Raw genomic sequence first — 17,433 nt, forward strand, 5'->3', positions numbered from 1 at the left:
AGTATTGAAGTCTTCCACTATTACTGTGTTGCTGATTCCCTCAATTCTTAGGTCTACTGGCAATTGTTTTATAAATTTGGGAGCTCCAGTGTTAGGTGCATATATATTTAGGACTGTGATATTTTCCTGTTGGATAAGGCTTTTTATCATTGTATAATGTCCATCTTAGCCTTTTTAACTGCTGTTGCTTTAAAGTTTGTTTTGTCTGATATAAAAAATAGATACTTCTGCTGGCTTTTGGTGTTCATTTACATGGAATGTTTTTGTTCCCATCCCTTTATCTTGAGTTTATGTGAGTCCTTATGTGTTAGGTAAGTCTCTTGGAGGCAGCAGATGGTTGGTGAATAGTTATCAATTCTGTTATTCTGTGTCCTTAAAGTGGAGCATTTAGACCATTTACTTTCAATATCAGTATTGAGATGTGAAGTACCATTCCATTCATTGTGCTATTTTTTGCCTGTATACCTTGTGTTTTTAAATTATGTTTTATAGGTCCTGTGAGATTTATGCTTTAAAGAGGTTCTGTTTTGATGTATTTCTAGGATTTGTTTCAAGATTTAGAGCTCCCTTTAGCACTTACCGTAGTACTGATTCTGGTAGTAGTCAATTCTCTCAGCATTTGTTTGTCTGAAAAAAGGTTATATCTTTCCTTCATTTGTGAACCTAAGTGTCCCTGGATACAAAAGTCTTGGCTGATAATTGTTTTGTTTACGGAGGCTGAAGATAGAGCCCCAATCCCTTCTAGCTTGTAGGGTTTCTGCTGAGAAACATGCTGTTTTCTTTTGTAGGTTACCTGGTGCTTTTGCCTCATAGCTCTTAAGATTTTTTCCTTCATCTTAACTTTACATAACCTGGCAACAATGTGTCTAGGCAACGATATTTTCACAGTGAATATCCTAGGTATTCTTTGAGCTCTCTTTTATTTGGATGTCTAGGTCTCTAGCAAGGTCAGAGAAGTTTTCCTTGATTATTCCTTCAAATATGTTTTCCAAATTTTTAGATTTCCCTTCTTCCTCAGTAACAATAACTATTCTTAGGTTTGGTCATTTAACATAATCCCATACTTCTTGGAGGCTGTGTTCATATTGTCTTATTCTTTTTTCTTTGTCTTTATTGGACTGAGTTAATTCAAAAACCTCATCTTCAAGCTTTGAAGTTCTTTCCTCTGCCTGTATGATTCTACTGCTGAGACTTTCATTTCTTTGTTTAAGTCCATGTGGTAGGATGATATCATCAACAAAATAAGCTTGAATAGATGAGAAGTATTAAAAGACTAAACCCTGGGCGATTACAAACTTTAGCCAAGGAGGAAATGACAAAGGAGGCTTAGAAAGAACAGCTCAAGTATTGGGTTGGAAATAACATGCTGGGTCCTGGAAGCCAATTGAACAAAGCATTTAGAATGGAAGAAATGATCAACTATGCCAGTTGTTTGTTAGTAAGATAAGGACTGGAAACTGACATGTGGATTTGGCAACATGGAAGTCTTTGGTAACTTCGGCATGCAAACATTAGATGTAGTCCTAGGGATAAAAGCCTGGTTAGAGTGAGTTCAAGAGAATATCAGGGACACATTAGAGATAGTGAGTATGATGAACACTTCTATGTTTTGCTGTAAATAAAGCAGAAAAAATAGAACAGTAGTCAGAGAAACTACTGAAGTGACATTTACTTCAAAAAAATGAGATGAATACAATCAGTTTATGCTGTTAAAAATAACATAATGAATGCAATATTTTTGATGCAAGAGAGGGTGGAGATTTGAGGGAGAAATATTTTTATAGGTAAGGAGGCCTGAGATAGGGTACACAGATGAAATTGTTCACTTTAGATAGAAGCCAGACAGTATGCCCTCAAGAAGGTGAGTCAAACAGAGTATCTCAATTTAGTCAGCTTAGGCCCCTTTCTTTTAAAGAGCTTTTAGGAGGACTTATACAATTTCTTTAAAAGGAAATTGGAAATGTAGATAAATATATTTCTCTGCAAAATATAATAATAATCAAGGAAGATAGGGAGAATGGATTGTGGTAAGGAAACTAGCCATCAATGCCACAGTTTATAATTCTTTTTCTTAGGTTTTGTCTCTCACTTCTATGTAAACCAATCAACTATGATTCTTGGCCAGGGTTCCTATTTCAAATCCAGGTCAGGATGTAATTGACCGGTATAGCAGTAAGTTAAAAAAAGAAGGATTGAGAGTTTCATTATAAGTAAAAGGACTCTATCACTTGCCCTTTAGAGGCATGTCATAATGCCATTTTTATACACAATAATCAATAATCAATATGAAGAGTAAGAACAAACATGGAATCAAAATGTATTAGTAATATACTTGCTTTTGCAGACAACACAATTTAATGCTATTTTTTGAGTTAAAAAAGTACGACATTTGATCCTTCTGCTCTACCGTTCTTTCTGTAGAGCGTAAATGCAAATATTTTGCATAAAATTTTAGCACATGGGATCCCAAATTACATATAATATATTTTGTGTTATGACTGTTATTTCATTTTTTTATTAATGAAACTTGTAAACCATACAATGTGTGACTAAACATCAATATAATTTTAAAGAGTCGAATATTACAAGGCTTATAATTTCTGGCAATGAGCATGCATTGTGTTTTTAGGATTCTTCTCTATCCAAAGCACCTGAGTGTTACTTTCCCAGACAAGATAACTCTTATTCAGTCACGTCAACTAACTATTCATCAATGGGTGTAACAGCTGACCTCCAACTAAATACTGCAAATGCTAGAATAAAGTTACCTTCTGACCCCATCTCAACTCTTCGTGTGGAGGTGAAATATCACAAAAATGATATGTTGCAGTTTAAGGTATGCTTGATATAAACTACTGCAAAGCTAGTTTTGATTTTGGGTAATTTTGGAGATTTGGGATAATTCTGCGATTTGATATTTAATGTAGTATTAAAGGTTATTAACAGTTTTGATAATATTTTGATTCTATAAAAATAGTTTTTCCTACACAACTCATAGCTAGGTGCCCAAGAAATGAAACTGATCATTCTTGCTAACTTTGTGATTAATACAATGATGATTTAAAAACTACATTTAAATTCTTGCAATATACATAAGTCATTTATTATCAAACTATGCTGATAGTGTCATTAAAATAAACAAAATTGGATGCCTACTCTTTTTACTATTTTTAAGTTGTGGCCTTAATTTTCTGGCCAATGTAATAAGACATACCAAAGCAATAATTTCATTCAACTTTTAGAGATAGCATATTTTTGTAACTTAAGAATCCCAAGGGATTCCATTAAGATAGTATTAGAAATTTTAAATATCAACACAATAACTAGATGTAAAATGTATTTCCAAAGATATTTTCTCGTACATTGTTGCTCACTATTTAGAAGCAGAAATGCTAACAAATCTCATTAGCAAACTCAAATGAAAAAATCAAATAATAAATCATCAAAAATTATAGGACTAAATGGACTATCTATAAGGAGAAAAACTATTAAAAATGTTCATATTAAGTATTTTAAAATTATAAATGAGTCAATTATCTTTTAAATGTTAATTCACTTGAGCTCAATCGCTGCTTTTAAAGTATTTTCATATAAATCTTAGTGAAATATCTTTTGAGACTTCATAAAATAACTTGTAAGTTTGTCTGAAAAAACAAACACCATGCAATGGTTAAAATTCAGCAAGGGTAAAGAACAAAAATTCATGTAATTAAAACAGTGTGGAACTGGAGATAGAATTGCCTGATTGTTTATTGAAACGAGATGGCACAAAAGCATTGAAGATTGTGTGTGTGCTGTCTCTTATACACATCTAGATGTGTATAAGAGACAGGAACAATTCTATGTTTTGCTGTAAATAAAGCAGAAAAAATAGAACAGTAGTCAGAGAAACTACTGAAGTGACATTTACTTCAAAAAAATGAGATGAATAAAATCAGTTTATGCTGTTAAAAATAACATAATGAATGCAATATTTTTGATGCAAGAGAGGGTGATTTGAGGGAGAAATATTTTTATAGGTAAGGAGGCCTGAGATAGGGTACACAGATGAAATTGTTCACTTTAGATAGAAGCCAGACAGTATGCCCTCAAGAAGGTGAGTCAAAGAGAGTATCTCAATTTAGTCAGCTTAGGCCCCTTTCTTTTAAAGAGCTTTTAGGAGGACTTATACAATTTCTTTAAAAGGAAATTGGAAATGTAGATAAATATATTTCTCTGCAAAATATAATAATAATCAAGGAAGATAGGGAGAATGGATTGTGGTAAGGAAACTAGCCATCAATGCCACAGTTTATAATTCTTTTTCTTAGGTTTTGTCTCTCACTTCTATGTAAACCAATCAACTATGATTCTTGGCCAGGGTTCCTATTTCAAATCCAGGTCAGGATGTAATTGACCGGTATAGCAGTAAGTTAAAAAAAGAAGGATTGAGAGTTTCATTATAAGTAAAAGGACTCTATCACTTGCCCTTTAGAGGCATGTCATAATGCCATTTTTATACACAATAATCAATAATCAATATGAAGAGTAAGAACAAACATGGAATCAAAATGTATTAGTAATATACTTGCTTTTGCAGACAACACAATTTAATGCTATTTTTTGAGTTAAAAAAGTACGACATTTGATCCTTCTGCTCTACCGTTCTTTCTGTAGAGCGTAAATGCAAATATTTTGCATAAAATTTTAGCACATGGGATCCCAAATTACATATAATATATTTTGTGTTATGACTGTTATTTCATTTTTTTATTAATGAAACTTGTAAACCATACAATGTGTGACTAAACATCAATATAATTTTAAAGAGTCGAATATTACAAGGCTTATAATTTCTGGCAATGAGCATGCATTGTGTTTTTAGGATTCTTCTCTATCCAAAGCACCTGAGTGTTACTTTCCCAGACAAGATAACTCTTATTCAGTCACGTCAACTAACTATTCATCAATGGGTGTAACAGCTGACCTCCAACTAAATACTGCAAATGCTAGAATAAAGTTACCTTCTGACCCCATCTCAACTCTTCGTGTGGAGGTGAAATATCACAAAAATGATATGTTGCAGTTTAAGGTATGCTTGATATAAACTACTGCAAAGCTAGTTTTGATTTTGGGTAATTTTGGAGATTTGGGATAATTCTGCGATTTGATATTTAATGTAGTATTAAAGGTTATTAACAGTTTTGATAATATTTTGATTCTATAAAAATAGTTTTTCCTACACAACTCATAGCTAGGTGCCCAAGAAATGAAACTGATCATTCTTGCTAACTTTGTGATTAATACAATGATGATTTAAAAACTACATTTAAATTCTTGCAATATACATAAGTCATTTATTATCAAACTATGCTGATAGTGTCATTAAAATAAACAAAATTGGATGCCTACTCTTTTTACTATTTTTAAGTTGTGGCCTTAATTTTCTGGCCAATGTAATAAGACATACCAAAGCAATAATTTCATTCAACTTTTAGAGATAGCATATTTTTGTAACTTAAGAATCCCAAGGGATTCCATTAAGATAGTATTAGAAATTTTAAATATCAACACAATAACTAGATGTAAAATGTATTTCCAAAGATATTTTCTCGTACATTGTTGCTCACTATTTAGAAGCAGAAATGCTAACAAATCTCATTAGCAAACTCAAATGAAAAAATCAAATAATAAATCATCAAAAATTATAGGACTAAATGGACTATCTATAAGGAGAAAAACTATTAAAAATGTTCATATTAAGTATTTTAAAATTATAAATGAGTCAATTATCTTTTAAATGTTAATTCACTTGAGCTCAATCGCTGCTTTTAAAGTATTTTCATATAAATCTTAGTGAAATATCTTTTGAGACTTCATAAAATAACTTGTAAGTTTGTCTGAAAAAACAAACACCGTGCAATGGTTAAAATTCAGCAAGGGTAAAGAACAAAAATTCATATAATTAAAACAGTGTGGAACTGGAGATAGAATTGCCTGATTGTTTATTGAAACGAGATGGCACAAAAGCATTGAAGATTGTGTGTGTGTGTGATGGCACAAAAGCATAGAAGATTGTGTGTGTGTGTGTGTGTGTGTGAGAGATGGCACAAAAGCATAGAAGATTGTGTGTGTGTGTGTGTGTGTGTGATGACACAAAAGCATAGAAGATACGTGTGTGTGAAGAAAGGTTTGCAAATTAATAATGAAGAAGTAGGTTATTTAATAATTTATATAGAAAAGTGTCTGTTTTTTTATCATATACTAAAATAAAATTTAGAATGAGTTGCATGTGAAAACTAAACATAGCCTAAAACAAATTTAACTGCATATTTATTTTGTATCTGGCTAGCAAAGGCCTTTCAAGCCACAGATAAAAAGGCATAAGTGACATAGGTAAAAATCTACACATTTTCTTACATACAAATAAAACATGTTTTCACATGGAAAACCACTATACACAATTAGAAGACAAAAAATGGGTAAATATCTGATAAATATGTGACTTAGGGAAAGCAATTTCAACCCATGTAATCAAGAAAAAATATCAAAACCTCTCATAAGAAGACATTTAACAGAAGAAACTAAAATATCAAGATAATTACACTCATTAAAAATTCTAGGAACAAAATACAATTTAAAGTACAGTGGAACATAAATGCTAATAATGTAGAAAAAGATGAAATCTCATAAGAAATGAAATGAATAACAATGAAAAATAAATGCTTTTAATTTAACATAAATTAGCACTAGAGTACACATTTTGGTGAGAATATTAATCAGTAAACAAATTCTGGAAAGCAGTTTGTCAATAGTTATCAAAGACCCTAAAACGGTAAGTATACTCAGTCCCTAGAGGTATTTAAGAAATGTGCTGAAGAAATAAAAACACAAATAAACATAAATTAGCATTAGGGTTTATTGTATAATCATAGGTATGACAAAAAATATTGAAACAACTTCTGTTTTTAACCATGAAATAATGTTGGTATACCCATACTATAGAATATTTAGCTCTAAAATTTCTGTTTTGATCTTATTGTATAGAAAACAAATCACAAAACAATTTTTAAAGGTTCAAAAATGCAGTACTCAGTTTGGTCCCATTATAAATGTGTATATGAAATTCTATATTGATATGGTTATATGGACCATGAATGTAGAGTTAGAAATTATATGGAGAAAAAATCTAAATATTCTTATTTGAGCCATTATTTAAATTATTTCATGACATGTACATGCTGTCAACAATCAGAGTAAACTTTTTTACTACTTATCTGCAATAGATTTACGATCCCCAAAATAAGAGATATGAAGTTCCAGTACCGTTAAACATTCCAGACGCCCCAATAAGTACTTATGAAAACAGACTTTATGATGTTGAAATCAAGGAAAATCCTTTTGGCATCCAGATTCGACGCAGAAGCACTGGAAGAGTTATGTAAGTGATTGAATGATTTGATATAAAGGATATTTTAATTTCAGCTTAGGATCGGAAAAGTAAAATGATTAACAACCTTCACTGTCCTAGAGTAGCATCACACAAAAAAATTTAAGTTGTGTTAAATAACTTTGCCCATTTTAATATTTCTAGCCAAACATAGTCCATGGGACTATTTTAAAGGATTGACCCACAATTTTATCTACAGTTTAGAGGTGTTCAATTTCACTATTAGTATCAGATTCATTCTTCTAATCAAGTTGAGAACCAAAACCAAAACCTCTTTTAAAAAGCATGAAGAGTGTTGGCAAAAATAAGTATTTGGAAACAAATGAAGTAAATATTTATTAAAACTGTTGAAATAGTTTATTAGTGCTTGAATCTGATAGAATTAATAATTTATCTGCCATGTATTAGTGAAAATAAGTTACAACACATAAGTCTAGATATATTTTTATGTTACAATGAATAAATTTAATTTTAAAATTATGGTCTTTATTCAAAATATCTAGAAACTATAATATATTGAAATATACTTTTATGTAATTTAAGTTTGCCATGCCATTCCTTAGATGATGTTATCAGGATGTTTTCTGGTATTGTCAGGATATGTACAAATAAATAATGACTAAAACTATATCTGGATCATTTTAATAATTTTGTTGTTGTGACAATATTTTTGTTCAAAAACATGTGAAGTTAAGTCACTTTATAAAAATATCTTGGTGCAAGGGCATTATTCATTGTCATTTGGCAAGCATTATTCTCAATTAGTTTTCCAAAATAATAAATATAAAAAGTTAAAATATGCCCAGATTACTTGTAATACTTACGTTTCCTCTCCTTGCCAATGTTACTTTCCATCCTCCTTTATGTTCTTGCAAATGAGTTGAATAATATGTTTCTTGAAACATATTACTTCATACACAACTATTTTTATGAACATAAAATAAAGGAAGAAAAACACAATTGGGAGTAGTAATTGACAAGAGTTCAACATTTAAATATCCATTAAACTTAAAATTCATTATAATATTGATTTATTTTTATTCTACATGTAGAAAAAAGTGTATTGTGATTAACTCAAGGGAGCAAGAAAATTGAGAACTTTTAATTTCTAGGTCACACATTACTGAGTCATTGATGATTTCATATTAATTTTATTTTTAAAACGAATACTTGTCTAAAGAAGGACATGTACAATCATATTATTTATGATTCCCCTATAAGTGTACGAAACATAATTTACATATTCCTTAACTTAGCTAAAAGAAAAAATGTATTAGAATAGTTATCTATTTCCATTTGGTACCTGGGTATAATTAGGAATATAGAAAACATATTGATTTTTTGATAATTTAAGAAATAATTACCATTATCATTTGTGATACTATTTTGCATGCATTTTGACAGACATAGCTTTATTTTCTTTTGTTTTCAGTTGGGATTCTTCGCTGCCTGGATTTGCTTTTAATGATCAGTTCATTCAAATATCGACTCGCCTGCCATCAGAATACATATATGGTTTTGGGGAAGTGGAACATACAGCATTTAAGCGAGATCTGAACTGGAATACTTGGGGAATGTTCACAAGAGACCAACCCCCTGGTGTAGGTACCAACATGTGACCACTCCATGAGGCAACTAAGACTATGAGTAGAATCCAAGCCACTTCTTTATAGACCTGTGCTTTAGGATTGAAGTAATGACAAAGGCATTAGTTAGCGATCTCCAGAGCAGCTATAGCAATTTTCTGAGAAACAAACCCAAAAAGTCACCAGAAATTACAGGTGGAAGCAGAGGAGTGGATGGATAACAATTTGCTTGACTACTGTGAGAAGCCAGGCTTTGACTCAATACCTTAACTGTTTCAAATGCATAGAAAGGATATGCTGATTCTGTATTCCCAGTCAAGTTTACCTTTACTCCAGTATAGAAAATATCTGCCTAACGGTTTCCTTGATTGTTTTTTACTTCTCAGATACTGATTTGATCTTTTTTCCCTTTATAAACCACAGTTGCAGTTGTGTAATTTTATGTGGCCAAACTGCAAATTACATCTTTACAATGTGTTTTTATGTACTCATGACACTTTTTCCAAAGATTTGTCTTGTTAATACAACACATTTTATGAATATTTAATGTACTGTACAACAAATAATATTATCTATAATATTCCAAACATATCATAAAAATATATTTTAACAAAAATTATTCTATTTGTATTTTTCACATGTGATGTGTACTTAAAAGGATATACTCAGTAGCATACTATAAGTTTGCATCCTATTGTAAGCATTTTTTATTGTTAGGTGCTCAAAGAGCTTGCATTTATAACATAATACTCCAAAGTTAGGTTATTGAAGGCTGTTTTCTATTAACACTAACTTGAAAGAATACGTTTTACCAAAACTGATTTCTTAAAATCCCTTCAGCATTTGTACAGATATTATTAGATTAATATACTTTTGATTATTGATATCTAAAATTACTTTCACTAGTAATTTTGTATATTACTGAAAATAAATTACTACAAAATCACTTTCAATGGTAATTTTATATATTATATTAAGAATCAAAAGTATATAATCTAATAATATCTGACTATGATTACAGTATCAATGAATTAAATATTTTATAAATATAAAAATGTAAATGTTCTATAAATATAAAATATATAAACAAGATATTTTCTGGACAGTTTAATTGTATTCATCACTTTTATCATTTCTAGGGCATTTTACTATGGAAAAAATACCAGTTTATAGATAAGTTAAACATATAACTTATGTTTATTAGAAGTTATTAGATTTCTACATATAACTTATGTTTATTAGAAGTTATTTATTCTATTAGAAATTAATAGAAATTAATTTCTATTAATATACAAATATTATATAAAAATATTTGTAAACTACTCTAAAGCAGGAAAAATTTAAACAATTATTTTCTAGGGAGACACATTTATTTTAACTGAAGCATGGTTTAAGGTTCGGGAAAAGAGGAATTTAAATACCACAGCTTGATTATATAATAAATTGTAAAATAACATTGATTAAATTCACATGCCATTGTTACTTAAAATATATTGTGCTTAATTTTTATATTTCAGTACAAACTTAATTCCTATGGATTTCATCCCTATTATATGGCTCTGGAAGAGGAGGGCAATGCTCACGGTGTTCTCTTACTCAACAGCAATGCAATGGGTAAAAACATCATTTGTTGAACATCTCTTATTTTATGTGACTTTTTTATAAACTAATATATGTAGATAAAAATGGAATCTTATTTTGAATTTCCAGATGTGACATTCCAGCCAACTCCTGCTCTAACTTACCGTACAGTTGGAGGAATCTTGGATTTTTATATGTTTTTGGGCCCAACTCCAGAAGTTTCAACAAAGCAATACCATGAAGTATGATTGTATATTTCTTTAAACAAAATTAAAAATGTTTATAGCATCAAGTAATTCTCTTAGTTCACACGTGAATTTTTTTTAAAGGTAATTGGCCATCCAGTCATGCCACCTTATTGGGCTTTGGGATTCCAATTATGTCGTTATGGATATGCAAATACTTCAGAGATTCGGGAATTATATGACGCTATGGTGGCTGCGAACATCTCCTATGTATGTATATTAATTTTAAAACAATGTTAAATATGTAATATGTAAAAGTAGAATGAAATAATTAAACATGTATACTTTAAAATTAATTTAAGCATTATACTTTAATTAGACATGCTTCGTTTTTTTACTAGCACCTTATGTATTGGGTATGAGATTTATATACAGTGTCTTTGTCAGACAGATAAAACAGAGGAAGAAATACCATTCCTTTTCCTTTTCCCTCCCTAATTATATCATGCTGTGTTGTGCTAAACAAATTACTGTGCACTTGCTTTCCTCTCACAAACTCTGGGTTGCACAGGCAGTCACTATGTTCTCTTCATGTTAGAGTTCACAGAAATGTGTATTGTCAACAAGATAAGAATCTGTATCATCAACCGGAGAACAAGTTGGATGTGGAAACAATTTTTTTTTGCCCTGGAATAGATAATAGTTGTAATATATAATACAGATTCACTCAATATTCAGGAAGCTAAATATTCCAAAGTATCCACAAACGATCAATCTCTAAATTTCGTCATTATTTAGCAAAATTAAGGAACCTTGGGTTGCTGCTGGTAATACCTAAACATTAAAATATAGAAGACTTGATATATAAGAGTTTATTCTAAGAACAATCAGAAAAACCTCATTATAAGACATTGGTATTTATAGTAGGGTCCAATATAGGGTTCCTGAATAACTAGCATGGGAAATTAATTATGTATGTTGACCATACAGAAACATGCAAGTGGAAATTTATTATTTAAAAGGAGGTATACATTATTGACCATACTTTCTATGATACCTCGAAGAAGAAATTGAGATAATGTCAAATAATATAAAATAATTAACAAATTTTGTATTTAGGCTTAAATTGAATATTCCATGATATAATGCAAATATTTGTTGGTTTAAACATACTTGCAATTACCTATCTTACAGCAATTCTTGTTTATATAAGCAGGGCTATTATCCTAAAAATGACTTTGATGGATATTACAAGAATCAGATCATAGTAATTGATGTAATTGGTAATACTCCTTTTGCCAATATTAGAATTATTTGAAATTATCCAACATTTGCTGTATAGTTCCCAGAAACAGTAACACTTCTTTCTGTATATACTGTACAAAATTCCTATTTGTCATGTAACCTAATTTCATAGCATCATAAATACTATTGCCCAGTGTCTGTTTCCTTTGAAAATTACATAATATATATCAATTTAGAACAGTTTTTACCTCTAAATCAAAATTACTAAATGGTCAACAAAACAGAACATTTATAGAAAGTTGTTCTTAGAATACCTCATATCTTTACATGCTACTTTTATTCCTTGAACAGTAAACCACTTAATTCTTTTTAACAGCTAGTGAGGAGGAACTCAAACTTTCATTTTGCTGTTACTTTTATAGGTATAATAAAATATGATACATTTACTATTTTGTATTTTTTGCCATACTGTGATGATTTTTTGTGTATTTCAGGATGTTCAGTACACAGACATTGATTACATGGAAAGGCAGCTAGACTTTACAATTGGTGAAGCATTCCAGGACCTTCCTCAGTTTGTTGACAAAATAAGAGGAGAAGGAATGAGATACATTATTATCCTGGTCAGTACTTGGAGTTTATCTGGGTCTTATTTCTTGTTTCTATTAATTCTCCTAAAATGAGGAGGAGGAAGGTGTTTCAAAAATAGAAAGTATATAACTTTGGATAATACTCCCAAATCTAAAACTCTTTTCCTTTAGCACTTCATTTTATTTGCATGGGTTGTGATCAGCTACCTTTTTATTTCGGTATATCCCTAGAGGTTTAAATCCAAAACTGAGTTAAAGGCAAGCTGTTTTCTAGTTATCATCCAAGCTACAAATAGGTCTCTATTTATGGGAGTTATCAAAATGTAATGGTAGAGTTTCTATTTTTATATAATTATTAAGTCATTCTCTGGTATTGCTTCTGATGTTTTTTGTATTTAAAAATTTGCCTTCAGATTGGTGATTCAGTGAGGATAATTTTTTATCACTAACATAGGAAGTAAGCTAGGTAGCCAGATAGCTCACCATAGAAATAAAAACAAAAACCTCTACTAATCTTGCTTGAAATGATAGCTAATGCATTTCTGACAGTCCTTAGAATTTCCTTCTAAGAAATTTGGAGGGCAATCTAGCTAGAACACTGATGTTTATATCATTTGTCATTTCATGTGAGAGCACATTATTATGATAATGTAGTAATGAAAACTTATGCTTCATAACCACTGTCCAAGTAGTTATGCTTTTTTTCATGTGTACTTTGTTTATATTTCATTTTAATTTTAGGATCCAGCAATTTCAGGAAATGAAACAAGGACTTACCCTGCATTTGAAAGAGGACAGCAGAATGATGTCTTTGTCAAATGGCCAAACACCAGTGATATTTGTTGGGCAAAGGTACTAAATCGATATCTTGAAATGGAATAAATACAAAAATTATATTTCAATGAAAGTTTCCATTTAATTAGTAAAAGTTAAAAACGTTCATGAGAGCTATACAGAAATGTAATGATTTAATAACTAATAAAATAATGTGTAGTCTTTGGTTCATTCCAAATTATTAGACACAAAGAAAGAATTCATATAAATCACATATCCAAATATGATTTGTTTAATTTTTAAGATGTATTTTATTATATTTCTTGGTACCACTTGTAATTTATTATAAAACTACCATTAGTAAGATGGCTACTCATTATTCTGTACTGCAAGATATTTAAATGTTCACTTCTCTTAAAAACATATTGTTAATAGTAGCAACAACATGTTTTGACAGCTATACTTATAGTTAAAACTTAGATCATGAAGTATAATTCACTGTATTTTATATAAGCAATTATATTCAGACCTGATATATTAATATATTACAAAAATATTTTGATTTGACTTTTATATAAAGCAATCAAGAAAAAATCTCATAGTAATAACTAGAATGAACAACAATGATAAAATCCTCAAAAAATCTATGATGAGAGACACAGTTAAATGAAATGTGAGAGGCTTTTTGAATCTTGGACTGATATTAAGACATTAGTGATTAAATCTGTGAAATGCAAACATGTTCGGTAAATGTTTGTTGTACTGTATCAACATTAATTTCCTGGTTTTGATAAGTTCACTATTGTTATATTACATGTTAACATTAGAGAAAGCTGAGTGAAGAGTATAGACAGGGCTGGGCACAGTGGCACATGCATGTAATGCTTGCAGTTTGAGTGGCTGAGGTAGGAAGATCTCTTGAGCCCAGGAGTTCGAGATCAGTCTGGGCAACACAGGGAGACCTTGTCTCTACAAAATAATTAAAAATTAGCTAGGCATAGTGGTGCATGCCTGTAGCCCCAGCTACTTGAGAGGCATATTAGTCCAGAAGGTTTTTTTTTAAACTCCCTACTTTCTCCTCATTCTGTATTTCTACACATTTTGTCAGATTTCTACCCTTTCTCCCCTTCCTTTAGAGCACTATTCTCTGTCAGTAGCTAATCTCTTGTAAATAATTCCTTTTTGATGGATTATTTATATTTTTATATAGGACTTTCTAACTTCTACAATATAGATTCAAATTTCCAGAGCTTTTGGCAAACTGAATTTGAGCTCTGTTTTGTGTGTTTCTGATTGGAGGAGAAGGAAGAAAAAATGTTGGTAGGCAATGAGGTCAGGCTGAGAATAGTGGTGGGATGAAGGGAGAGGAGGATTTAGTACTAATTCTGAAAGTCAATGGGATGTTTGACTCAGCATGACATTATTCAATCAGATCTTTTCTTCCTTTCAAACAAAAAAAAACCCTGCTTTTAGTTTTTAACCCTGGAGTAATTCTAGATGTAGTTCAAATATACTATATTAAATTAAATTTAGCATATATTTTTCATATTCTTTTTTGACCAGAACATTTTGGTTATATGTATTATTTTCAAAATCACTAACTACCATAAAGGTTGACATTTCTATTTTGTATTTGCCATATTAAAGGGTAGACTAACATGGAAAATGGGAATAGTTTGCAAATGATATGTATGCCAATAATAATGATATTTGAAGGGATTACAGATCTGAAGGCTTTGGGTTAATAATATGCCTCTAATACTCCATTACACTTCATTTACATAGGAATCATATCATGCTGACTACGTTTTGATCTGCTTTTCCATGTCTTGTCTCTTGTAGGTTTGGCCAGATTTGCCCAATATAACAATAGATAAAACTCTAACTGAAGATGAAGCTGTTAATGTAAGTTTTACTTTGGCTAACTATATAATGAAAAGAAATTCAAAACTTAGACTTCATTATTTTAATCATTAACTCAATTTGAATTCTTTTCTTTAAAAATAGATGGCCATTTTAAGTTATCTATATCAGACCATATTTAGATCAAATTTACCTAATTTTCCTCAATAACAAAGTATAAGTCAGCCTATTAAGCAATTTTATATTTTGCTTTATGTAATCCAAGCATTCCTTCTTTTATTTTAAAAATTATGCCCTGGCACGGTGACTCATGCCTATAATCCCAGCACTTTGGGAGGCCAAGGCACGTGGATCATGAGGTCAGGAGTTTGAGACCATCCTGGCTAACATGGTGAAACCCCATCTCTACTAAAAATACAAAAAAAAAAAAAAAAAACTTTAAAAAATGAGCTGGGAGTGGTGGCAGGAGCCTGTAGTCTCAGTTACTTGGGAGACTGAGGCAGGAAAATGGTGTTAACCTGGGAGGTGGAGCTTGCAGTGAGCCTAGATCACGCCACTATACTCCAGCCTGGGCAACCAAAAAAAAAAAAAGAAAAAGAAAAAAAAAAAAGTTATTACAGGAATAACACTTAACATGAGACCTACCATCTTAATAAATGTTTATGCATATAATAAATCATTGTAAAATATGGGGGCAATGTTGTGCTGCAGATCTCTAGAATTTATTTACCTTGCATAATGGAGATTTTATGCCTGTTTCTTAGCAAGCCCTTATTTCCCTCCACTTACAGTCCTGGGCAACTACCATTCTACCCTATGTTTTATGAGTTTAACTGTTTTAGATACTTCATGTAAGTTGAGTCATACAACATTTGTCTTTCTGTTACTGGTTTATTTTACTCAGTATAATATCCTAAACATTCATTCTTGAAAGCAAAAGGAATAACTAAGATATTAAATGCAAATGATAACCAAAAGGGAACAGGAGTGGCTATAGTTATATCAGAGAAAATAAATTTTAAGTCAATGACTGTCACAAAAGACAAAAGAGGTCATTATAGAATGACAAAAGGGTCAATTCATTAGGAAGATACAATGATTATAAATACATGCACTCAATATTAAAACACTTAAATATTTAAAGCAAACATTAACAGAACTGAAATGAGAACTAGCAATGTAATAATGTTTGAAGACTTTGTTACCACACTTTCAATAATAAATAGAACAACCAGAGAGCAAATCAACAATGAAACAGCAGTCTTTAACAACATTGTAGGCAAAATGGACTTAACAGACATACATAGAACTTTCCACTCAAAAGCAGCCATATATACATTCTTCTCAAGTGCCCATAGAACATTTTCTAAGAGCGATCACAGGTTAAGTCATAAGCCTTAAAAATTGTAAGAAGATAGAAAACATACCTTTTATCTTTTCCAGTCACAATGAAATTAAACTAGAAATCAGAAAAAGAGGGGAAATAAGTTAATTCGCAAATACGTGGAAATTAAACAACACACTTTTGAACATCCAGTGGAACAAAGAAAAGATCAAAAGAGAATTAGAAAATTTCTTCAGACAAACAAAAATAAAAATACAACATAGGAAAAATATTTATGGGATGCAGCAAAAGCAGTACTAAGAGGGAAGTGTATGACAAGAAACACCCACATTAAAAATAATAAAAATCTCTAATAAATAACCTAGCATTACCTCTCAATGAAGTAGAAAAAGAATAAACTTAAAGTTAGCAGAGGGAACAGAATAAGGATTAGAGGAGTAAAAATTAAAGGAAAAATACAAAATGAATAGAAAAATGTCAACAAAACTAAGAGCTGGTGATCCTTCTTTTAGCCAGATGAATTTATAATCATTAAATTATACAAGTTTAGGTAAGTGTAAAAAATTTGGGAGCTTAAAACTTACCCCAAACTACTTCTAAAACAGAGTCAAATAATTGAACCTACTAAACTTTGTCATTGAGGAAAAAGTGTTATTTCAACTTGAGTTCTGCCCACTATTCTTGAGTAATATTGTGTACCACTAGAGAGAAAAGCATCAATTTTTATATAGGTATTAGAGGACAGTGTCAATTTATGTAGAATGGCTTATGCAGAATCTTTTCGGATTCTCTTCCACAAAAGGTATCAAGAGTGTTGGATTACATGTACCTGACT

At 30.7% G+C, this 17,433-nt stretch overlaps 1 protein-coding gene across 1 annotated transcript in view; it reads left to right on the top strand.

Annotated features, from left to right (window-relative positions):
- SI (sucrase-isomaltase (alpha-glucosidase)) overlaps window positions 1-17,433 on the top strand; it is a 109,985-nt gene that overhangs the window by 57,097 nt on the left and 35,455 nt on the right. Inside the window, exons 26-34 of the mRNA XM_011974244.1 lie at window positions 2,630-2,836; window positions 7,266-7,420; window positions 8,862-9,030; window positions 10,533-10,629; window positions 10,726-10,838; window positions 10,926-11,051; window positions 12,521-12,649; window positions 13,358-13,468; window positions 15,233-15,295. Of these exons, the coding sequence (XP_011829634.1) occupies window positions 2,630-2,836; window positions 7,266-7,420; window positions 8,862-9,030; window positions 10,533-10,629; window positions 10,726-10,838; window positions 10,926-11,051; window positions 12,521-12,649; window positions 13,358-13,468; window positions 15,233-15,295 (1,170 nt within the window). The remainder of the gene's footprint in view (window positions 1-2,629; window positions 2,837-7,265; window positions 7,421-8,861; window positions 9,031-10,532; window positions 10,630-10,725; window positions 10,839-10,925; window positions 11,052-12,520; window positions 12,650-13,357; window positions 13,469-15,232; window positions 15,296-17,433) is intronic.

Source organism: Mandrillus leucophaeus, unplaced genomic scaffold (assembly GCF_000951045.1).
Source record: "Mandrillus leucophaeus isolate KB7577 unplaced genomic scaffold, Mleu.le_1.0 Scaffold1009, whole genome shotgun sequence".
Lineage (NCBI taxonomy): Eukaryota > Metazoa > Chordata > Mammalia > Primates > Cercopithecidae > Mandrillus > Mandrillus leucophaeus.